Genomic DNA, 26,836 nt, shown 5'->3' with positions numbered 1-26,836 from the left:
CAGCCAAATGACACATATTGCAATGACGAATTAGGTATTATTTCTCCCTCCTGCAATTCCAATATTACGCCCCCAGCCACCGACTGTTTTAAGATTTGTGAGCAAGAGGTACGGTAAGCAAAACAGCGCCCCCCATCTATTTATATAAAATGGAAATCGATTACATAGTTTCACACTGTCTTTTACAAGGGTCATTTCAAAACTTTTGCACACTGGAAGTGGAAGTAAATAATTATGGATATTATGGAAGTAAATAATTTATTGTACAAAATACGTTTCACAAGCTTTCAATATAATCTCCATTCTTGCTTTTGACAGCTTTCCAACGTTTTGATAAATTCTGTATTCCAGATAGAGCACCTTCATTGTTGAACTGTTTGATCACTCGAGTCTCCTCACTGGAAGCTTTGTCAATTATATCGACACTTATCTGGCAATGATTTTTCTCATCTTTATCTTTTCAGTAATGATTCTGTAAACTGAAGTGACAGACATTCTGGTCTCATATGCAATTTCCTCACTGTTTTTCGTCGAGCCTCTCTCAAAATGTCATTCACAATAATCTTATAGGTGTAGTTGTTGCAGTTGATGGTCTTCCACTTCTTGGGTTGTCCGCAGTGCTAACACGAACTTCACGAAAACTAGCTAACCATCGTAACACAGTGCTACGATCTACTACACTATTTCCACAAACCTCTCGCAAAACATTATACATTTCAGTTGGATTCTTTTCACATAGAGTTTCAATTTTGCCCGCTAGTCACTATGTGTAATCCGACCTGAGTCGGATTCACCTTCCATTTTAACACTGAATTTCTCACAACACAGCCACACGAACCAGCAAACACAGACACAACCATCAAGCCCACACTCTGACTCAGAGCTGACATAAAATTGAGCTTGAGCACACCACTCAAACGGTCGCGCATGCTCTTTGTGCAAGACTTTTGAAATGATCCTCGTACAAAGTATATATGACAAATGACGTGACTAATGTACTATTTACTGGAAAAGCCATGCAAGTGCGAAACCATATTTATTTTTGTGTAAGTCCGTATTTTTGTTCACATTTAATTATAAAATTTCTGATTTTCTGTTGATCTGTTGTTAGTCTGTATAATAAACATTTGTTCGCAGATTTCTCTTCTAATAGATAATGTATTATAGGTACTAAATGTTTTCTGACAATTCTATATAAAATATCTATAATCTTATGTGGATTTTTTAAATAAGTTTAATAATGCAGTATAATTAACATAAGAATTATTTTAAAGTGTAATTTGTGTATAGGGCACTAGTAAAAACGATCCCTCTTACGAAGCTAATAATGTCTCTATATGGTTTATTTCTTTTGTATTTGTTATAATAAAGCATACTATATAATACGAGTTATTACATACAATATTTTTTTTTTCAATATATGTTCCGAAAGACGACAGACCTTACTCCTAAATCATTGATTTCTGTCCTTCTTAAAATATTACCATTCATCCTTCACTTTTTTTTTTTTTTTTTTTTTTTTTAGCTTTTCTCTTGTGACGCTAGTGCCGTAAGGTTTATTTAATTTTCACTTATTTGTACTGAAATGACCAAGAAGTCTACGAGAACCGTACGATTTGAATCTATTAATGCAATCTGAAATACAATATTTCTTCACATATTAATATTACCACTGATGTTCTCCCTTCATGTCATTTTGGCGTCCGTAAGCGATACGGTCTTACCATCGTACCCCCCTGGAGCCGGCAGTGCCTCCCAGCTTTCCTTTCTATCATCCCAAAAGGGTTCCAAGCTTTTCTGTTTAATACCCTCAACCTCTGGCACATCTCTGTGATTTGTAGGACCTGCTCTTTAAATCTCTGCCATTAATATAGCGCAAATATTTCCCCTTTTCTTTCTTTTATTTGTTTATATTTTATTGCTACCCTCAGACTCTGGTGCTTCACCTCAGTCTTTGAAAACGCCTACGTATCAGGTGTACTTTTTTTCTTTCTTTTTTTCCCGCTGAAAACCCTGCATACATTTCTATAACCTTCTTGGTGTATATTCGTTAGATAATGTTACCATTTCAACTGACATTCCGAAGATCATCTCGACAGTTTTATTTCGAAAAATTTACTATCCAAAATGTTGTTGTTCTTCAACTTATCTAATATATATCTATATCTATATCTATATCTATCTATCTATCTATCTATCTATCTATCTATCTATCTATCTATCTATCTATCTATCTATCTATCTCTCTCTCTCTCTCTCTCTCTCTCTCTCTCTCTCTCTATATATATATATATATATATATATATATATATATATATATATATATATATATATATATATATATATAAATAGACTTCAAAAAAAATTCAGAATGTTAACTATTAAGTGTTAAATCAACTATTAAACCATATACCTAGAAACAATTTGTTTTGTTTGTTTTTTCAAACCAATCACACACACGCGTGCATTTTTGCATCATTTTATGGCGTGTCCAGTTTTTGCATTTATCACTGGTTACTTTTCAACCGAAAACTATGATAATCTTATAGCCCAACTTTGCTCAACACTATGCGTAATGACTATTAACCTGAAATACATATATTAGTGTTAAACTATTACCTATCACACTATGCCCTGCAACCTATGTAGTCACTTGCCTGTTCCATAGACACCCCTATCGTTTATTACTAGAGCACCAGTGTTGAGTATCAGGTTAGAGATTATCGTGGAAAACAGAAAACATCGCTTATATGGCAACACACTATAAAAATACAATGCATTAAGATCCGAAAAAGCAGCAAAATAAATGTATGAACTAGAGTAGTTTCATATTCATTAAAATTTCAAATGGATACTGAGTTTTCCACCCACCGTATAGTTATTATTAATCGAATGGTACACTCTTTTTCATAATAGCTTGGACACGTATTTCTTTCAAGGCAATATGCTTAAAAAAGTTGACATATTTTAACAATGAAGCTTGTAATAAAGGTCTGAAAAAGGTAAAGAAAATAACCCTCATATGAATGGAAGTGCAGAGCTATTAAAGTGAACTGTATGGTCACATCTTTCCTTGAACATGACTATACAATGCATATGTATTCAATAAAAGAAGTTAAAATAATTTAGGCTTACGTTTTCAGCAGTCTGAGACATTGTCAAGCAGAGAGTAAGACCAAAAAGGTAGTAAAATAACTTTTTAGGTTTATCATAATAGCTCATACCACATGAAAGTGAGTAACCAGGTAAGTCAAAGTAGATGTGTCAACCCAGAACGTATTTTCAGTTATTATTTATGTTTATGTAATATTCTCATTTATACATAAACAAAAATTCATTGTTATTCATATTTTACACCTTAAAGTTGGACAAAATAAAAATAATTTAGCTATATAAATAAAAGGATGACGAAGCAGGATAAAAATGTAGTATAAAATTATAGAAGTACTTTAATTGTCAAATAGAAAATAAACAATAATATTCGAAAAATATTTACCTGTATGAAACTCGTTATTAAAGTATAAGATCTAGTAAGTCTAAAAATTTCCAGTTAGCAACTTATATTAATTCAATTTATGCTTTGCTTTTCTTAAGGAAAATATTACACTACAGACAAGCAGTTCTTTCGAATAATTTGATATGAATAATTTCTACAGTGTAATTTTTAATTTTCAAAATGCAGGACAGTTTGTTTATCAAGTAATTTTTGGTTGAAGCGTGTGATAGTGATATTTATTACGAGAAATACGCAAAATACCCAACTTTTCTAAGCCAGTGCTACTTTATTATTTATGTTTACCACACACGTCTTGCTCCATTTCTTTCTTATATCTTTTCTATTAAATTTATTATTTTTATAAGTATTACTTACAGAGAATAATATAGATAAATTTGACTTCAACCTTTTTCTTAATATATTAAGTCCTATTATTGTTTAAACCGAACAGAATTATTGGAAAATATCAGTGCGGATTTAGGCTAAATTGATCAACTCTCGACCTGATATTTAACATTCGACAAATACTCGAAAGAAATGGGAATACAATACATCGGTACATTAATTATTTATTGATTTTAGAAAGACCTACGACTCTGTTAGGAGGGAAACATTGTATGTACAACATTCTTACAAAATTGGGAATAGCGAGAAAGCTAGTTAGGATAATTAGGATATATTTAAATGAATCCCAAAGTAAGGCCCGAGTAGGAAAATTCTTGTCCACGAACTTTCACGTCTAAAATGGCCTGAAACAAGGAGATGCGCTATCGCCATTATTATTCAACTTCGTTCTGGAGTACGCTACAAGAAAAATCAAAGACAACAATCAGGGCCTAGAGCTGAATGGTATTCACCAGTTTATGGCGTACGCTGATGATGTAAATATAATACGGAATGATAAGAGAACAATAGAGAGAAATGAAGAGATCTTATTAAACGCTTACAGGGATATGGGTTTAGAATTAAACGCAGAGTAGAACTAAATACATGGAGTTCGTCGGGATCATAATACTGCAAATTATGGATGCGTTAAAATATCGAATAATACTTTAAACAAAGTAGATACTATCAAACATCTAGGATCAATATTAATAGATCAAAACCGTATTCACGAAGAAATTAAATGTCGACTAAAAGCAGGGAATTCGTGTTATTATTCAGTTCAAAATCTTTTGTCGTCACGAATCCTATCGAGGAATTTGAAGCTTAAAATATGTAAAACGATAATGAAGCTTGTTGTTCTGTATGGTTGCGAAACATGGTCGCTTACTCTGAGGGAAGAACGTAGACTGAAAATATTTGAGAAGAAGACCCTGAGACGAATACTGAGACCCAAAAGGAACGAGAATGGGGATGGCGGAAACTTCATAACGAGGAATTGCATAATTTATACCGTTTACCAAACATTGTTAGGATCATCAAGTCTAGGAGGCTCAGGTAGTCAAGTCATGTAGCTGAAATGGAAGAAAGTAGAAACGCTTTCAAAGTTTTAAGTTGAATTCCAATCGGGAAACGACCATTAGGAAGACCTAGGCGCAGGTGGGAGGACAATATTAAGATAGATTTTGCAGAAATAGGAATACAAAGTAGAAACTGGATCCATTTGGCTAAAGATAGAATCCAGTGGAGAGCTTTTGTGAACGTGGCATTGAAATTCCGGGTTCCATAGTATGTTAGAGTCACGGGCGTCTCTGGCGGTGGGGACAGGGGGACGCGTCCCCCTCAAATATTTTGAGTACGAGATAAATGGATCAATGCTGAAAGTATTTAGATCTATATGGAAGAAGTACAAACATAGGCAGAACAAATTAAAGTTATGTCTGTTCTTAAACATTAGGTTAATGTGATTAGAATGTCCACCTGACGTGTGTCGCTTTCAAAGAAGGATTTTTAAAGAAAAGTTACACTTCTTGGTTAGTCAAAGTAGTCTCGGCTGCAGGCACACAGTTTTTTCATTGCTTAACCAGCAATAATTGGTTTCCATGACAAATGGAGACTGGAGAAGGAAAGGAAAGGATGTATAGAAAGTTTATTGCGAATTAAGAAGGGAAATCTACAAAGAAGCGAAGTGACAAAAGGAATTTAAAAAGATAGAGAAATTTGAATATTATATATGGGAGTAAATTTTATGCGAATACTGTAGAAGGGCAGCAAGGGACAAATACTATAGAAATCACTATAGAAATTAAAGATAGAAATGAGTATTCATTGAGCGAATTGAGGGTGAGGAAGATGGAAAGAATGCACTGAGGAGCCAGATGACAGCAAGAATAGACTACATTTTAAACATTAAAACGGAAAACGAAGTAAACGAGGGTGATTCATTGGAAAGTTCAAAAACAAACAGCGAAATGAAGAACAAAAAGGTAGATAATATACCTTTTGAGCTTATTAAGAATACAGAAAAAGAATGAAAACCAAAAATTCGAAATTCGCAATCAAATCACGTGTCATTGTAAGACTTCTTTCAGAGAGTTAAGATTTTAATAGCTAAATAATCGACATAAATGAGGACTATAAAACTACACGGCTGCAAATGCGTTTAAGAACACTGAACAGGAATTCACCGGTAGGAATGTCAAGGTGAAGAAATTACCTAAGAACCATATTATATATAAACTTTTTTTTTTCGGCAAGTAGTCTACCAGTGATGGTAGAAAATCATGAAGGTATTGCTAAAGGTAGAAAGAGCGGATACCATTAGTAAAGTAGATTCCAGTTATTGATAATTTTGACATAACTTTAGTTGGGGTCTACTAGCATTCTAGTCGTCCCCGTTCCTCTCAATTTTAACATGCCAGAGACGCCCGTAGTAAGAGTTATTGTTTAAACTGACGTAAGTATCATGTACCGGTTAAAGTTTTGAATTCGAGGTCCTGTGACTCTCTTAATGCCTTGTTTTACTTAGTTACGTCATTTATCTGTTCTATTAGTGTCATGTTTAGCATAGCACCTTCTTATTTGTCTTTCAATCTCTTGTTTTTATTTCAAATGTCTTGAAATATTCATATTCTTATGATGCTTTTATTTCAAATTATATATTCTTGTCTTTTTTTTCTTTCTTCCAGGATGAAGTGAAATACTTACTATCCGAATTAGAATTATTTAATATTATTAGGAACCACCCCGAAATTTCGTATTCAACTATGTCTCAATCAGAATTATTACAACTGCGACGACTTGTGGCTATGTATTTACAAGGCGATGTGTCTGAACTTGAAGTCCTAAGTTCTCAGCAGGGCAAGCTATTACTTAAGTTATTTCGGGACTTGTTTAATGAATTAGAACCTGAACAACCACCTACACCTGCAACGACGACTGCAGTTTCTTCTCGTGCTGCCCTCAGTGAAAGGACGACTCCAAGACCTCGAGTTAAAAAGCTGGTAGATACTGTCAAAAGCACAGGTAAAGAATTGATAGTGAAAGAACAGGAGTTGCTTCAAGTTGGTGAAACTGATCGCCGAGGGATTGGTATTGGCCCAGCCGCAGCTGCAAGAAATATCAAAACGCAAGATGGTAATGTGACGAAAGCAATGAAAAAGCAGAAAATGACTAAGCCTGCCAAAGGCAAGGCTATTGCTGTAAGTGCTTCCGACGTCACATCACCATCAGTGCAGGATAGAAAGACTTCACAGGGAAGTATCGGATCGATCGTCACAAGGACGGAAGAGGTAATAACGGTTACCAGTGGTGAAATTACAACTATTCCAGAAATGACTCCCGTACCATCAAAAGAGGATATCTATATAGAGTTCATATCAACAGAAGGGAAAGGTCTTTTTGAAGCGCGGGAACAATTAGCGAAAGATGTAGAAGGAACCTATCGCAGCTTCCTCGTACGGTCTAAAATGACAAACGAGATGAAAGTGTTGATAGAGAATCTTAAGAGTGACCTTCTCGAGACACAATACCAAAGGCATGTGAATGGAGAAACGTATGATAAAGATGGAAATATCGTTGTAAGTGCCAAAGAGAAGAAAATAGTTGTAAAGATACAAGAGACACAGTCGAAGTTCGACGAGATCAATGAACAGTGTCAACAAGACCGTGTTTCCTTAATGGAAAAACAACAACAGCTTAATGAAAGTAATAGAACTTTTGAAGAAAAATTATTGGCATTTACAACAAACAAGTACGGTACTCCCATTCCTGTTAAAGATAAGAAATCTACTAAAATCAGGTTAACACTTCCTGAAGAAATAATTCCGGAAGGAAGAAGTCAAGAAGAATTTTACAACTGTCTACAAAGGTCTTTAACACGGAAGGTAAATTATTATTATTAGGACTGGCTTTACATTTTCAGTATCATAGGAGGAGTTAAACATTTCGTTGCATAAGCTAAGAAAAGTCAAACGTAGAAACCATCTGACACATTTTTCTTAACTACATTATATCACTAATCTGACAGTGTCAATGTATCTATTCCAACGAAAATATTTTTGAAACACTTCAATATTTAAGATTAATCAAATTTTCACCTTACTTATGAATTTACATTATGTATAAATCCACCAGAATAGTGGATCAGTTAGTCATAGTGTCTGTATGTAGTATATTTGGTAAAGTGATGGTTTTATTGGACAAACTATAAGATGCATTACAGTTATTTAATTTTTGTGTTTTTGTACAGTACACTTGAGTAGTAGGATTATATATTGACCAGCATATCACAATTTATGTTTTATTTAATATTAATTATGGACTCATAAATATGTGAGTTTAATGTAGACATCGGTTTTTCGTACTTGGAGTAACTAAGGGTAAAAGCAGCGACGGCTTTCGCAAATATAATTTTTCTGGAATAAATACATTGGCACTGTAAGGTTAGTCATATCATTTAGTAAAGAGAAGTCATTTTAACTAGAGTTCTACTCAGGCCCGTATCCAGAGGGGGTCTAGGGGGGGCCGGGCCCCCCTAAATTTTTGCTGGCCCCCTAAAAGTTTTACAGTAGGTTTGCAAAAGAACTATAATATGGTGATGAACTATCATATGGTTGGATCGGGCCCCCCCTAACTTCAGCCGCCCCCCCCCCTAAGTTTTTGGGCTGGCTACGGGCCTGGTTCTACTTATGCTAGCCATCCTGATACTTTCCCGAGATTTCCTTTGTCGCAATTCTGAATACCATAGTTGATGGTTAAAAACGTATGCTCTTAAGGAACATCATTTCAAATATGTGTAGTTGTTATTGTTTTTATTAAACATTTATCGACATATGTGACATTTTGATCCAGTTATTCTAAACAATAATGTCGCTAGGGATAATTAAATATTTCGCTCATCGACTATTGTAATAAAATCTAGAATTTTCAATTTGTATTAATTAAGCACAGTAGGTCATCATCATAGGTATTCTGCCCTTGTTAGCAGGTCACTTGCCGCAGCTGAGAAGCTTCCATGCTCCACGGTCCTCCGCTAACCTCTTCGTCTTCGCATATGATCTTTCTGTTTTAATATCATCCATTAATTGTAGTCTCCTTCGCCCCCTCCCTCTCTTTTCCTCCACCATACCTTCTAGGACGTCCCTCATGATACAATCTCTTCTTAGGCAATGCCCCAACCAGTTTCTCTTCCTCTTCCTAATACTATCTAAAAGTGTTTTTTTTCTCACCCACAATTTCTAACACTCTCTCATTTGTTTTCCGCTCGACCCAACTAATTCTTTCCATTCTTCTCCACACCCACATTTCGAAGGCTTCCAGTCGATTTTCGTCACCTTTACCTAATGTCCACGTTTCCGCCCCATACAGTACAACACTCCACACGAAGCATTTTATGAGTCTTTTTCTCAACTCTTTATTCAAGGTCCCACAAAACAGGCTTTTCTTCCTCCTAAAGGCTTCTTTCGCCATTCCTATCCTTGCTTTTATTTCACGTTCGCACTTCATGTCATTACTAATAATACCACCCAGCCTTTTTTTCATCCCATATTCTCCAAAGCCCTTTCTCATTTTTTCTAACATTTTATTGATTTTCTTTTCAGATTCTGCAAGAAGCGCCATATCGTCTGCAAATCTTATGCATCTAATCATTCTACCTCCTACCGAAATACCATCATCATCATGTAGGCTCTTTTTCATTATATCTTCTAGATAGACATTAAATAGTGTTGGCGAGAGGCAGCATCCTTGTCGAACTCCCCTGCCAATTGCACTCTCTTCCGTCATTTCCTCCCCTATCCTCACACTTACTTGTTGGTTCATGTATAAGTTTCTTATGAGTCTTCTATCTTTCCATTCCAACCCTATCTTCGTTAGAACTCCCAATAACAATTCCCAATTCACGCGGTCAAAAGCCTTTTCTAGATCAATAAATACAACATACACCTCTTTCCCTTTTTCTATAAATCTTTCACCGATCGCCCTTAATAATCCAATTGCATCTCTTGTGCCCTTACCTCTTCTGAATCCGAACTGCTCCTCCTCAACATCTTTACTTGTTCTTTCATATAACCTTCTGTTCAGTATTCGGAGCAGAATTTTAGCTGAATGAGATATGAGACTAATAGTTCTATAGTCCTCACATCTCTTTGGGTTCGATTTCTTAGCCATCGGTATCATGATCGTTTTCAGAAAGTCTTTTGGCACAGTAGGTAGTGGTAGTCAATTCATTATTTACACCATCCCTAACAGAAATCAATTTCACTGTTAGAAAGCCCGGTGCAGACGATGTGTTGTGGCTTCGTTCAACATTGAAACACTGAGTACATTGTTTGAAACAGGGGAGATTATTGTCCCTTCGATAATGGGACTGAAAGGTGAAAAGTACGATGTTTTCTAGTCCCTATCGGAATACATTGATCAGCCAGAATATCATGCCCACTTACCTAATATCTGATACGTCGCCTTTGCCTCATAGTACAGCAGCAATGCGGTTTGGCATGGAAACAACGAGATCTTTGTAGGTGACTGGATGCATGGTGCACCACATCAGCACATGCAAGTAACTTAGTGACCGCAAATTCCGCAGAGGAAGTCGATGAGCTGCGTTAACATAGGATGAATTTGGAGTCCATTGCAGCAATTGAAATTCGCCACTGTGCTTCTCGAACTACTGTAGCAGAACGTCAAAAAGAACATTATCCTACTAGAAAGTGCCATTCTCGGCTGGAAAAATTATCGATATGAATAGCTGGTAAAATTATCATACTCGTCATCAGCAATGATCTGCCAATAGCTAGGAGCCATCATAGTGCACTCCACATGCATTACAGAGTCCATGGATGGTCATGTAAAGATCCTTCAAATCATAATGGAGCTACCACCGGCCTGTCGTCTTTCTACTGTGCACATCTCGAGCAGCTGTTTCTCTGGAAATGACAGATTCTATGTGATGAAGGTAGTATCGTAATGCATCGGCTCATGCAACATTGTCTCATTGCCCTGCGGTCCAATGACGATGACCATGTGTTCATACTACTCGTCATCGATTATGTCGTGCGGATAACATTAGTACCTGTGGGTCAATCCATCTCAAGTGGTCCAAAGATGGGGAAAATGGTTGCTTGACCATCTCCGAAAATTATAGAAATTTGAGTGTGATGAATCTTAGGCCACAAAGTAATTCTGTGTGTGAATAAACTATTGAAAAAAAATATCATGATTGATATCGCATGGAGAAAAAAGTGAGGACTGGTAAAAACGCGAAAAAAGCACTCACGCGCGTGACGATAGTCGTAGCCTGGAAAAAATTAAATATTTTGATATGTTTCATGCCAAATCTCAAAAGTACGCATGGTGCAGCAATTAGGCCCGCTTTTGTTTGTGTTCAGTTGTGCAAAAGCTTGCGAGTGGCGTTTGTTCCATCTTTCTAGCTCCATGATCATTGCCACGTGTATATGGTAAGGGGATTAGCTCTCCCTTGCATCCACAACACCCACCGTCGGACTGGACCACAGTATTAAGGCACTTAATGTATCAGTAAAGTATCGTTGAAATCCAATCCCAGTTACGGAATTAATGTGTTCACAAGGTTGCGTTACACCTATCCATCCTATCTTGTTGAAAATGGCGTCTTTGTAGGAAATGTTTAACATGTTTGTTGTTTCCTTTCTCTTCTATATCATTACAGCAATAGCTTTTAGTAGTTGTAATTACAAGTTCACACAATTACACGATTTAAGCAGTGTTGCAAACTTCAGCATTATTTATCATATCTTCGGAAAGGTTTGAGATATCGAAGTGCTGTAAACGGCAAAATAATTTACACATCCATTACAAACCATACAAGTAACTAGATATGATACTTGTCTCAGCATTTTTTCGAAATAAATGCTTTCTAAAAAAAATAAAATTTTCAAGCCCTGGTAACTTCCTTCCTATTGGTTCGAAACAAGCCATACCGTGACCATGGTATCCGACACTAAAGTACTTTTGATGTGCATTATCCTATGCATCTCCATTATGCTATATTTTAGTTAGAAGCTTCCGAACTTTGGATGTTTGTGATAGTATATCATCATTAGTTTGCAACACTGAAAAATAAAAGTGGTATTTTAAGCTTATGTATGACACGTTGATTTTAAATATGTAATAACCTGACGTAGTGCCATTTGAAAAAAAAACTATAACTTCATATTGGGTTGGCAACACTGCTTCTTGAGCCTTTCTGTTTAATACATTCTAAGATGTCCCCTTCTTACAGTTGCTTCGTGCAAAGTTTCGCTTTTTTCTCCCTTTTGGTTTATCCGTTATAGCGGATGGTCAAGATAAATTGTCCATTCTGTAGACGTGGCAATGACCATGGAGCTAGAAAGATGGAACAAACGCCACTTGTAAGCTTCTGCACAACTGAACACAAACAAAAGCGGGCCTAATTGCTGAACCATGCGTAGTTTTTTTTTTTTTTTTTTTTTGATCTAGCATGAACATATCAAAACATTTAAATTTTTCCAGGCTATGACCATCGTCACGCGCTTGCCTTTTTCGTGTTTTTACCATGTCCTCACTTTTTTCTCCAAGCGATATCAATCATGATATATACATACATACATACATACATATATATATTGCAATAGTTTATTCACACACAGAATTACTTTGTGGCCTAAGCAGCAATTTTTAGCACTTTGCCCTCCCGAGATATTACGCCCCAAACATGGCATTAAAATCACAAACTTCAACTTTCGGACCCCCATAAATCTACGATGTGGATATTTCTACAGACTCTTTACATGCAATAGTATTCAGCACAAAACTTATGAACCCCCCACTTTATGTCATTCTAAAATACAGCCCCTTTAAAAGTGTAATTTTCTGTACTTTTCCTAGCGATTTCATACATTGGTTTGCAACCCTGCATATTTATTTAGAAGCAAGAGTATATGTTCTCCCTGTACCTTAATCTCTTCTCTAAACATTCGTTTTTTTTTTTTTTTTTTTTTTTTTTTTGAGTTCGTCTGATACGTACATCCTGAGCAACTGTAGTATTCGTAAACGCTTGCAAATGCGAAAAATGGCACTCCACCGACAACAAAAATTGGCCGCCATTCAGGAACTTGTACATACGACAACGTGAATGATGTTATTCACCTTCTCATACACAAGGTTCGTCACACTCAAAGTTTTATTATTTTCCGAGATGGTCGAGCAACCACCTCTGGACCACTTCGTATGGATTGACCCACGTGTGGGAGATCGGCTGCGGAGGTGCATATCATTGCACGGTGAACTGTGTGCTCAGAAACACTCATGCATTGTCAACTGTTAGTGTGCTATTACTTGTGCCACAGTTTGCGCCCTATCCTGCTGTACCAACCTCGACAGTTTACGACGTCCGACATGTTTAATGAGGTGTGGCTGCCCCATGTCTTGTAGTTTGATGCTGGTTCCACCGTCCTTTTCCCACCTTTGGAAGACACTAATCATTGCAGCTCACAAACACCCGACAAGCCGTTCTGTTCCTGAGGAGATGCTCGTTCCCAACTGTCTGGCCATTACAGTGTAGCTCGTATCAAACTCATATCACCGACCTTTCCCATTCTACTTACAAGCATCATATTAACTGATCGAGTAGCGAGCTACTTGTCATCGTGTAGCGAGCTACCCTGCTCTGCTCTGTGGCTCTTACGTTAGCCCAACGACTTCTTTCAAGTAGTAGTGGGTAGTCATAATGTTTTGGTTGTTCAGTGTATATCACACAAAAATAAGCAAAATCACATGTTATTGCACAATAACAAGATGTATGAGTTTTATTTGATTTGAGTTTAGCAACGGGACTATATGAGACGTGGACAAACAGCCTAACGTGGAATTCGAACCGCATAAGTTCCCGCCGGGAATCGAACCCAGGTCTCCCAAACCAAAGGCGCGTACGTTAACCTCTTAGTTACGAGGGAGTTCGAAATGCATCAGTAAATAAAAACTATCAAATATCAAAACATCCGAAACATAAAATCAGCGAACGGTTTCGAGATACTCCTCATCTCTTCTTTGGCGCATCTAAAGAAAAAAAAAACTAGTTTGTATATAAAAGATATGATGTATGAATTTCTCTGCTTGCCATTTTATAGAATAAAAGTGATAGAGTAAGTTTTAAGTTCGTTAATAAGATTTCCTTTTCGTCCTAATTTATGAGTAATGAAAAATCCTTGGTATGCACTTCTACGTTAGACTACAAATCATAAAGAACCAAGTGCTAATCTTGAACTGACACTTAATTAACGATCTCGAACTGTGAATCACTCAGTAAAACTAATGATGATGTAATATACAAGATTTTCTTAAAACTTGACACCAACATAAATTTTCTAACTTGAAACGTTTAAACACACTCAGGAAGTACTTGCTGTGTAATAAAATTTGTGATAGAAGCTATAAATTCAATTATTTTTTTAGCCGTCTCCTCCAGAATAAAATATATATGAAAGATCAAGGAAGAGAAGAAAATCTGAACTTCAAATTTACCCCATCACTTTTTTTTTTCACAGAATGAACAACCAGAGAATTTCATGTATTATGCATTTAATATAGCAACGAATTTTTCTCTATATGCGCCGAGGAAGAGATGAGAAGTGTCTAGAAACTGTATGCTAATTTTGTATCTTTGGATTTTTTTAGTGTGTGATAATTTTAATTTCCTGTTAGTAGATATGAATCCCATAATATCAATTAGTAACTAGCAAGTTTTTTTTTTTTCTAAAGGTCATCGATACTAAACATTTCACAAAACCAAATCCTTCAAGAAAAAGAAATGCTTAAATTTTAGCGATATAATAGCAAATGTCAAATTTACTATTGTGAAATTGGTTATATTCAAATAGACAAACATCGTTCTTAAGGTATCAAACCAAACAGGATATATTTTTTTTTTTAAATAGTAAATCTGTTAACTATTTACTTACTTCTTGTTTTTGTTCTCGATCTTTCTACTGACAAAAAAATCAAAACTTTTCTATTGTAGGCTAAGAAGGTACGGAGATGAAATAGACAATTTTCTTTGAATAGCTTAGGAGATTTTAAAGGACGCAGGAGAACTTCTAAATTCTAGCTTTTGTGTACATACTTTTTAATAAATAAAGATTTTTAAAAAAAACTTAAATTTTTGTTATTTCAAATTCACCACTTAAATCAAATTCAGTTAAGTTAAGCATACAAACTTTTTGAACAATCAATACAACCATTGACCAGTTCTTAATATTCGAATACAACTGAGGAGCACACTCGTGAATAAATTGTTAGTTACCCCATTGATGCGGGAGATCTGGGTTAGATTTAGCTAAAGGCATATGTGATTTGGATTTCATGTAATGCTGTAGGATCATGTTTTATATAGCCTATTACTGGATACACCGAACTCCAAAACAACAAGAAGAATTTAGTAAAAGGGACTGCAATGACTCAGTGGTAGAGCGCTCATCGATTATGGACTGAGGATTAAGAGCAACTATGATAATTATAATGTATGAAAATGTTGGAATGAAGAAAGTGGGAGGAAGCGGGACAGTCCTAAAAAAACTCACGCATACAGTGGTAGTTCACCACAAAACTACTTGGTGCAAACTGGAAACGAATCAAGGATCCTACCCACTAGAGGTGAGAGCACTACCACTGAGTCACGCACCCTCACTGGTACATGGGGTACGGGTACCTGATTTGATCCCAGCTCGCGTCAGGTGGTTTTCTGATAGACTACCACGGTGTACGTAAGCTTCCTTGGAGTTCTCCTGTTTCCTCTCACTTTCTTCATTCCACCATTTTATTCAATATTATCATCATTGCCTCCTTTAGCCTCGTGGGACCTTAAACTAAAAATAAAATACTTTGTTTTTGTTTTTGATGTTTTGTACACTGAACCACGAAAGTATCTCCCCCTAAGTACTCTAATTCCATTACTTGGGGTCCAGGTAATATGCAGTTGCGAACACGCCTGGACAGATGCAACCCAACTTAACATACTTTTCTCAGCACTGACAGCAGTTGGTAGCACTGAATTAGGTTTTTATGCAAGTAAAATTGTGAGTAGATGACACACAAAACATTTCTCCATTCTGAGATAAATCTTTCTGGTTCAGAGCGTGTTGTCCAATGAACACCATATGTTAATCTCAATATTACTATGTATGTAATGTATTATTTCATTATATACTGTATATTCAAAGAAATAAAAACACTGCTCACACATGAATCAGAAAATTCTTGAAAGTAGCTGAAAATATCGAATCTAGAACAACTGCTGGAAATAAGTTTGTAAATGACTGTCTCCATTGACAGACCTTCTCCAATTCTCCTTATTCCAACATCTTTTTCTTTCTAAAGAGAAGATCTTGCTCGTCACACTGAGTATGCATTGAAATTGAAATAGAAACACTTGAAAAAGTTTAAGCCTGGCCGGGATTAGAACCCGAATAAAAGTTCCATGCGCTAACCACTCACCTACCGCGCCACTTCATCTTCCATCCAAACTAATACCTAGTTAAAATCGTTTCATGGAAAAATATAAAAAGATACTAATGCTTGTGTGAGGGTCTTAATGACTTACTCGAGGTTTCCTTGTTTAATCAAAAACAAGTTATATAGACATTCCTCAATGAGGAAAATATTACGAAACATTCTTCAAGTTGAGGCTACGTCATCGGTTCAGGGATGGTCTCGATTTACAATACATTTCTTCTTTACCATAACTTCTAATTTCCAAGAAGAAAAGACGACAGAAATTATTTTCTCATTCTTTGAATGAATCGATGAGTAGAAAAAGGAGAACATTCCCCACTATCTTATTTTCGGGAAACTTAAAAAAAACTATTTATTGAGAAATGTGTTGCTCTGATATGATTGTTTTGCATTATAAATTTGTAGTGTATGCTAAGGATTATTATTTGCCACAAAGAAAAAACATTTAAATATTTTATCTTTCCGACTACACAGGAAATTTGCTTGCGGAATATTCTCCTTTTTACACACAAGAGATAAATGTAGCAAAAGAGTGTACAAAATATACAGAAAAACCCGTTATTTCTAAACACATGATTGAAAACAGTCAACTCATTAATACATGGTACATTTAGTTCAAAACTTATTTAAATTGCAAGTTTCAAGTCAATATTAGTGATATTTTCTTAAAAAAATGAAAAGTTATTTATAACATCAGTTTAGATGCGATACAAAAAGTAGAAAATGTATAGTAAATGCTTTAGAAGTTTGTTTAAACAAAACGCCTTTGTATCTACTCATCATCAATGTCACTACTAGTATCTTCAGAAACTGGCAACTGCATGATATTGTTATAGAAATCTTGATAATCATCCGGCACGTAATGCTTAACTTTTTCAATGTCTCTAAGCTTCTTTGGATTCACTGGTATTTTTGCCCTGTAAGCAAGGTCTTGTGGAACAAGATATTGCTGGCTTCTGTTTTTCTCAGTTTAAAAGTTACATATTGTATGCCATCAATGTACTGATAGGCTTTTATTTAGTTTCGCTTTTATCAGCCTTTAGTTTCGCTATTGTAGACAAGATGCCTATGTTGACTAATAGAAAAATTCTCACTTTTTTTCTCAATGTCTTGTAGTTTTCTTGAAATAATAAGGCCACCAATCCTTAAAGTTAATTATATCATCATTTTTTGACACTACTTAAGTAATACTCATATTTAACAACTGGTTTTAACTCTGGTTATTTTTCTACAAACAGTTCATGCATTGTTTTCACTATTAAGTCAGATTGTAAATAAGTAATGGACTGAGAGGTGTAATGTGAAACCTTTGTGGGGAACGAGGCAATATACTCATCTAATTTATTCAAAACTATGGCATCTATAGTATTTCCCTGGTTAGTGTGTTTACTTCTCTTATCCTCTGGTTTCTGGTTTGTTTCTACTAGCTTAATTAAACGTTCAACAGCTTTGTTAGATTTTATGACATGAAGCGCCATGTACGCTTTGCGACACACCTCTATTCTAGTATTATATTTTATTGCAAAATATTTAAAAGATAAAGTATTACGCTTAGATTCAAATGTCAAAGGACGATGACGTGCAACATCATGTCGTTCAATTAAGCCTGAAAGATACATATCACGTTCGTTCTTAGGACGTCCACAGAAAAGAACATGTATTGTACATCGTTTTTCTTCTTCAGTAAATTTTTCGTATATTTTTTGCGACAGTTACAATCATTACCTGTTAATCTTGCTTCCACTAAATATCCCTTACTTGTCACAAACTCTTCTCCGCGTTGTCTAGCTTGTTTTTCAATTTCTTTGATATGCTGGTCTTTATTACGCTTACCCTTTTCCCTTTTAGGTTCATACATATTGTCCTCTGACGAAGACATTGTTGAGACACAAGTTCACAGAATACTTCAAGGCACTAGAATATTATTTCGCAATGTTCATAACACACAGTACTCCGGTGTTAACACGACTACTTCACAGTACTCAATCTTCCGCGACTGATGTGAATGCCTATCTGTGACTGGCGCAGCATCTAGTGGCCGATCAGGGAATTACTGGTGTTGCGTGGGAAAAGGAGAATCTTCCAGGAATGTTCTCTTTCTTTCACTCAGCGAAAATTTCAAAGCAATATCTAACAATGGATTATGATAGTAACACTGTTTTTTTACGTTCATTCTATGTATTTACGGATAGAGAACAAAATGACTATTTCAGTTTGTTTTCGTTATTTTTTGGAATATTATCCTTTTTCTACTCACCGATTCAGTATCAACACGTGTAGAAATAGACAGTTCTATGTTTATGTTCCATAACTACTAGCTTATTTTCTTATATTCATACGAAGAATTTGTGGCAAATTAAGCCGGTGGCACTAGCCGAGTGATATCGGGTTTTCGGCTTCTGATCATGAGGCGCAATCCAGTAGGGGTTCGAATTCCTCTGAAGAGCAAGGTCGGAATTTTAACTGTCCTCAGTATTTCTGTGTTCGTGTCCCTGTAGTGTTTGGAATACGTTGAAAGCACATGAGGTGCCGTGGTTTGTTTAAAAAATGTGAAACTAGGAGTCATTGCAGCTACCTAGGTTCAAATCCCATCGTGGCAATTATTAATATTTCTGTATGGGAAGGTAATGTTTATGTAATTGGTATTGTAATTATGTTAATCCTATATTATTACTATTACCACAGAAGGAAAGAAAAAGTAACATAGTTGAAGGTATTCATAGAAACAGAAAAGATATACAGTATGTCAGATGTTTCTTAGGTTTACACATAAACGCAATAATATTACTACGTTTATGGATTTACAGATAGAATTATCATTTTATGACAACAAGAAATGGAATATAAATATTTGTTAGCTGATAACAGTAATGCACTTAGTTTCCCCTTCTACAAAGTAGATAGGTGAGGTGAAGTCTTAAATAGGATCATTCTTGTGACTAGAGTTGTAAGTTCGATCACTATTTGCAATTTGTGCACAGTTAGGACCAAATTCCTTGGAACTCATTTTTGGCCCATACTACAGCAGTAAAGACGTGTAAAGCCCTTATGTATTCATCAGTTCTTGTCCAAACATGTTACGCTCCCACACAGTTATGAATGAAGGTTGATACGGATGATGTAATTTTGTGTTGTTGGCATTTCATCTTTGAAGGAAGTCGTCTCTACTCTTAGACCGAGAGAAATTTAATATTTTTCATGTTAGTATACATCGGAAGTATCAATATTGCAAATTACAAAAATTCCCTTAATTGCCACAGCCGAAATCGAACCTGCGACCCCAACATTATGAAACTAACGCTTAATCCACTACTCTAAGACATCACTGTTCTTGGAGAAAGAAGAAACTGGATGTGCAGTGAATTCAGTAATTACACTTTTACGATTCCAGTGTAATAATACTGAAACTTTTTGATTTCAGTCATGATAAAATAGTAAAGTATTATGCAGAAAGAATAGTCCAGAAAATTCAACTTTAAATTGACAACTCATATGTACGGAGGTGCTGCCGTATGCTCTCGCCTCGGGCCCTGGTATTTAACGGCACGGCATTGGACAGATACTCACATTGATTGGAAGCTGGTGTTTCAGGGCACTGGATTATTTTAAAAGTTAACTACTTCTTCAGTACCTTGTTTCCCATTTTCACGTGCTTTACTTACTTTTACAGTTTTTTTCAATAACTCTTTAAGAACAGCGACAAAAACAGAAACATTGAGGACAGTAAAAATCACAAACACTATTCGCGCGTTCTTCCCTTGCCTGAAGTAAAATAATAAAATATGGTGAACATGCACTTTTTGGTCTTCTATTTTCTATGTGAAGTCAAATCCAGAGTTGGAGTGGGTCAAATGGATCGAGTTTTCTGAGTGGGTCAATAGAATGTGACCCACATCGACCCACCACCTATGACCTACTCTGACCCACCTACTCACTCTGCTTACTGCATTGTAGACAGCATATTCTGAACAGCATATTTTTTTCATCTTCGACCCTAGCCATAGAAACTATAAACACATTTCTGATCGGTAGCAACTTGCGATTATCCAAACCATCTGGTGTATGTATTGTGTATTAGTACTAATAGAAGAAAATTGTCACTTTGTTGGAATTGAAGAAGACAATTGAAGAAGCAGTTGAGGTTAAATTTATATCATGGCAGTCAAGGTGCACCAAAACGAGCCCTGCTGGGTTTCTAAATAACTTTTCCTCCTACTACTACTACTAGTACTACTACTTATACTGTGGATTCGTATAGCAAAATTGCACACGTAACGTACTTTTTGAGTATTATTTTCATCATATTTTAATGAAAAAAGTGTTTTGAAAATTTAAAAAATAAAATATAAAAATAAACTTTCCTTGGCCCGGGTTTGAACCCACACCAAAAGTAATTATAATTACTAGCCCATTGCGCTAGTACGTTCAGCCACGAAGACCGCCAGTAACAGGCACTTGATTTTTACTATATTTATGCTACGTGGCGAGAAACGGATAACTCCAACTACCCAGAACCGCGTATTTAGCTCCTATGAGTAGGGTCGAACGTGATTTCAAAATATGCTTCTGAACACTGGTCAACTTGTCTACATTTTACTTTCAAGACCTCCATTTCCCTTTTTCATTTGTTTCTGTTTACTTACATGAGATGAGTATCTCTAAGTGAAGAAAGAACTTGAGGCATTTTGGATATTGATATTTGAAATTGTAATAATAGCAATAGGACTATACTATTACTTGGCTTTCGAGACACACAGCTTGTGAGTTTTAGAAGAGCTAACTACTGGAAAAAATACATTTTTGAATCACTGTAATATATAGATTGTTATATGAAAAAAATGAATGCAACTATATGTGCCTAATTATCACGGCCAAATTGCAGTCAAATGAAATGAATTTTGGTATATAGTTAGGCCTTTATCCAAACTGGGACCTTATCATATTACTTTCATTACAATAATATCGTAAAGGATTGTGGGGATCCGAATTTTTGCGAAAAAAATGAATATTTCGCAAGCCGTTAAACTTACGGAGTTGAAATTCAGTATATTAACTCTTTATTGAAAATGAACAGTACATCTAGTATTTTTTAAAAATTCTCCTTTATGAGAAGGGGAAGCACTTTCTATATATGGTAAATTGATAGTGGGTTAGTTTGTAAAAATAATCGAAAACGATCGATATTAGTTGAAAAACAAAAAATACAATGCTTCGCATCACATATCCATATATGCTTACCATGCGCATTCTACTATAATAATTGCTGAAGCTTGTTTATTATATGGAGCACTTAGAGCACAGGGCAATCAACCTATAAAGTTGTGAGAAAAATAGACATAAAATTTGTAATGTAACCTTCTGTACGTTGTTCTACTTATCTTGATTTGGGACTTCCAAATGTCATCCATTTTTCCACTGAAAAGTATCGATAATTCAACAAGGAAATAATTGGACCATGATAATTTAATTGAAATTCATCGTAATTTGGCCCATGACAAATACTACCGTAAAGGTCAGATCCACCGTTATTGTAACAGAGTGGTGCTTAAGCGATTGACCGTAGAAATTCAAACTCCGATTTGTTAGAATTTCACAACCTGGTTTTATTACTCTTTAGTCGGTAGAGAAGAGGCCGTGGATCATGTGTCAGAGTTGATAACGATGTGATTTGGTGGGTTGGAGTGGATCATGGTGGGTGGTGGGTCATGTGTCAAGTTTTCATTGACCAGCGCCATCTCTGGTCAAATTTAAAACCAAACCAAACAAAGAGCAATATTACTACACAAAACGCTCAACATCTTAGCTATTCATGACATAATTATTGCATGACCCGAATGAGTCGAGTATATCCACAAATCATTTGTCATATTTTACCGAAATACGACATCACTTTTCCGACAACCTGACACTTTAAGTGTTGATAATACGCAAAGTTCAGTGATCTCATCAGTTATGCACTTACTCCCTTATGATCGTCAAAATCTTTAGGGTACTTCCCGTAGATATAGAAAGGTGAAATGTAGTATCCAGTCTTGGTAGCGTGCAAGTAAACAAATAAAAAGCAATAGAATGATATTTTCCTCCCCAAACCACTTACAATGGGTGTGTTGATTATTCAACAAAAAGACTTGAAATCCAATCAGAAAATTCATAAAATATAAAATATGTAACCAAATCTCGACTTTGCATTAATAATAATAATAATAATCAAGGAATAACAGAATTACAATATCAATTACGTAAACAATACCTTCCAATAAAGAAAAAAATAAATGTCACGACGGGATTCGAACCCGGGTCGCTGTAATGGCAGTTCTTTACTTTCACACTTTGCCATCAATTCCTCATACAAAGATAAGAAAATAAACTAGTAGTTATGTTAGATAAATACAGCACACACTATTTCCACATGTGTTGATATAATTCAGAGAATGTAAAAACTATTTCTACCCTCTTTTCTTCTTTGGAAACTAGAAGGTAAAGAAGAATTGTACTGTAAATCGGGGCAATCGCTGAAAACTATGACGTAGCCTTAACTTGAAGGACGTTTCTTGATATGTTACTGATTGAGGAACGTCTATATAACTTGTTTTTGAGTTAAACAAGAAAATCTAGAGTAAATCATTGTGGCACTCATAAGGAACGTCTCATTATACGAGCATTAGTATTTTGGATAGTCTTACATACAACGATTTTAACTAGCTATTAGTTTAGATGAAAGATGAAGTGACGCGGTAGGTAAGTGGTTAGCGTATTGAACTTCCGAGTTCAAATCCCGGCCAGGTTGAAACTTTTTCAAATATTTAAATTTCAATACATACTCAGTGTGACAAACAAGATCTTTTCTCCTCCAGAAAGAAAAAGATGTCGGAATGAGGAGAATTGGAGAAGGTCTCTCATTGAAGGCAATCATTTACAAACTTATTTCCTGCAATTGTTCTAATTTGATATTTTCAGCTACTTTCAGGCATTTACTGATCCATGCGTGGTCAGTATTTTTATTTATCCAAACATATAGTATGTAAAGATATAATACATTACATACACAGCAATATTGAGATTAATATATGGTGTTCTTTGGAAAAAACGATCCGAACCATAGTGATTCATCTTAGAATGGAGAACTGTTTCGTTAGTCACTTACTTTTCAATTTTACCTGCATAAACACCTGGATTAGGGCTACCAACTTGCTGTCAGTGCCGAGAAAAGTTACGTGTAAGTTGGGTTGCTTGTGTCTAGGCGTTCTCACAACTGCAAATGACCTGGACCCCAAGTAATGGAATTAGAGCACTTAGGGGGGAGATAATTTTGTGGTTGAGTGTACATACTGGTATTTAAGTACATAAAAATGCACATACGTAATCTAATGAAGGCTTTAATGTCGAGATGGGGTTATATTGTTAAGAAACTGGATGTGCCATTCTGTGATGCCCTACAAGTGTTCAATGGTGTCGAGATCCTCGGAGTTGAGAAGTGTCGTATTCCTCGAAATATTCCGGACTGACATGGGTGGTGGCTATGTATGTTATCGCCCTGGAAGATACATTCGCTATGGGGAAGGAGCAATACAATTGGATGTGACTATTTTGCCAGGAAATCGCGATATCAGACAAAAGTCTTGTGTTCGTCCATAATCAGCAGATAACTTTTTTCTCATGTAAATACACCACATGCCATACAATTGCCTCCTCCCAAAGCCTTAACTTTTTAAACTTCAATTCCTTTTGCGATATACAGAGCCATGTGTCCTCCTTCAAACTAATACTAGTTCAATAAGGTTCCCTAAAAATATTACAGATGTTGGTATCGTTGTGGGCCCTCAAACTAGCATGTACTTCTATCATTCAAAGATGTTGATACAACGTTTACATACCAAGTCATCGAAATGGTACTTTTTAAAATTATATTTTTCGTTCTATTTTTCTTTTAATTGTTTAGAATTATACCCATATATAAGCAGAAATGAAAAAAGCAGTTAACGATCGTTCTGCTTTTCTGGCCCACTTCGGACACTGTGTACATACTATTAAGCATCACATTGCACCTAATTATTATAGCGTACGATATATAAAAGCTATGTATATCATTTAATATATTATTTAATATTTGTATTATTTTCATTTATATTGTACTAATTTATTATTTTGATGTAAAAATTGTATTTCGTATCTCCAGCCACATTCATTGTTCAGGAGGCAACCCTCATCTCCACCCACCAAACGACCCTTCTGATCTGATAGCGGCTACCTCGATCTGTATTTTTGTGCGTGTTCACATCATGCACACGCACATGCCCATCCACGGAGTAAAGTAAAAATCGTACTTTTTATGTCTAATTTGCATGTTCGTGGTTGCATTAGGCGAATCATCATCGCTACTAAACCCATTTGAGAAGTGGGTATAACCTCCGGGTAAGTCTTTTGGAATATCCCATGGATGTTTTAACTGGATCACAGATGTTTTCAGTAGCTACTGCTCCAATATGCGGCGCCTACGAACCCGCACCAGTTGCTAAATCTCAACAATCAACTTTACACTATCTTCTGCAGTTTTGCCAGTGGTTCACCACTTGCGCTGTTGGGAGAGGTGGTCATAGCTCGGTATACACAGTAAAACCTGTTAACTTGGCTACCTCTTCAAATTGGCTTCATTTTTATAGAACCTGTATTTTCCCATACGATATGCGTTATCTATAGTTCGGAAGTTGGCTATCTATCTATCTAAGAACTTGATCGTATTTAAGTAATGTTGTTCCTATGCTGTTAATGTTAAATTTCCTTTTGCATGTTGCATACCTACGTGATATTCATTTTTCAGAAATCCTGTCAAAACATATTTTACTGTTGTCTGTTTCAGAAAGTCATTAAACCGAAGGAAGCAGGGGAAAAGTTTGCTCAATTGGAAGTAACTTCAAAAATACAGCAATCAGCAGAACTCTTTATTGCTTTATCTCTATTGTCAGCAATCATATCAACACATTTATGCCATTAAAGCCTTCATTCATTTTTCTATATTGCAAGGTCATTTTGTGATTGAGATCAAAGGGATTTGGATGCCCTTATTTTCGTACTCGAATCCTTTTGTTTCTGTGGAGCTTGCAGGAAATTTAGAACAGTCGATGACCAGATTCATGTTATAAGATGTTAAAGAGAAAGGAAAATAAGATAATACAACTAATTCTAAACCTTCCTTCGTAATACAACGCAAAGCGATGCAAAAATCAATTATACCTGCTATGAATATTATCGTAAACTAAAACACATATTTTGCGATGCCCTAATGCAAATCATTACGGAATCAACCACAACTATTTTTAAGTTGCTTGCAGTCAACAAACATTTTCTAGGTGCATAGTAAGGCTGGTTTTTATGTTTCGTTGTTTGGAGGGATGAGACAATATGCATGTTTTGCGTAGTTCCTTGAACTGACGATCGTATTCGCATTCAGAAGAGAGGAAAGAATAAAGAATGTGCCGTAGAGTTTTGTAACGAATTAAAATTTTGAAATCTAATATACGTAAATAAAGTAAAGAGTTTGTTTACTTGTGTGTCTGTGTGCGGCCTAGGGACCAGAACGAGTGGACCAAGAGTTATCAAATTTTGGTCACGGTTACCTTGGTCCAGGCCCCAAATTAAGACGAAGCGTTTTATTTTTAATTCGAACCAGGGGAGAAGCGTTTACCGGGACATGTAAAAGTAGTAGAAAATGACCGATATTAGTGTCAAATTCACAATTTTCGCGGTCACTGAGATTAATGGCGAAACTCCGATTGCATAACTTCAAATCCACCCCATTCGGATGCGGGTCGGGAGTCACGGGAGAGGGAATACCTAAATATGTAAAAATAATCCAAAATGACTTATACTAGTGTCAAATCTATAGTTTTCGCGGTCGCTGAGATCAATGGTGACATTTCCATTAGCGATGACTTTCAAATTCAGCTTCCATTGTATGTGGACCGGGGGTCACCTGTGTGTGTGTGAGGGGGGTACCGAGACATGTAAAAATAATCCAAAATGATCAATATTAGTGACAAATCCATAGTTTTCGCAGTCGATGAGATGAATAGTGATATCTCTTACAGGCGTTGACTTCCAAATACAGCCCCCATGCGAAGAATGGGTATTTTCAGCTAGTTCACATATAAAATATAGTGTGCGAATGACAAGCTAAGATAGATATATATGAATAAATATTGATATTTCATATATGTTTTATACTGCAAAAATAAATGTTTACTATATTGTCATCATAGTCAACCATTTGTCAATCCACTGCTGGATGAAGGTTTCTCCTACGCTTTTCTACTATTCATCTTGGGCAATTCTTTTTCAGATTATTTCGCAATGTTTCTTTATTTCGTCACTCCACTTTGTATCAGAGCGTTTCCTAGGTCGTTTCTTGTATCTTGGTATCCACGCAAGAATTGCTATTGTTTATTAATCATC

At 35.8% G+C, this 26,836-nt stretch overlaps 1 protein-coding gene across 1 annotated transcript in view; it reads left to right on the top strand.

Annotated features, from left to right (window-relative positions):
- Positions 1-15,026, top strand: part of LOC145666863 (kinesin-like protein KIF9) — a 43,363-nt gene extending 28,337 nt beyond the window's left edge. The window contains exons 8-9 of the mRNA XM_081734444.1: positions 6,568-7,764; positions 14,898-15,026. Of these exons, the coding sequence (XP_081590570.1) occupies positions 6,568-7,764; positions 14,898-14,918 (1,218 nt within the window). The 3' untranslated portion in view covers positions 14,919-15,026. The remainder of the gene's footprint in view (positions 1-6,567; positions 7,765-14,897) is intronic.
- Positions 15,027-26,836: the final 11,810 nt, after the last annotated feature.

This window comes from Thermobia domestica, chromosome 12 (genome assembly GCF_964235325.1).
Source record: "Thermobia domestica chromosome 12, izTheDome1.hap1.1, whole genome shotgun sequence".
Taxonomy (NCBI): Eukaryota; Metazoa; Arthropoda; class Insecta; order Zygentoma; family Lepismatidae; genus Thermobia; species Thermobia domestica.
Note: the sequence above shows the minus strand (reverse complement) of the source record. Positions and strands in the feature narration are given on the sequence as shown.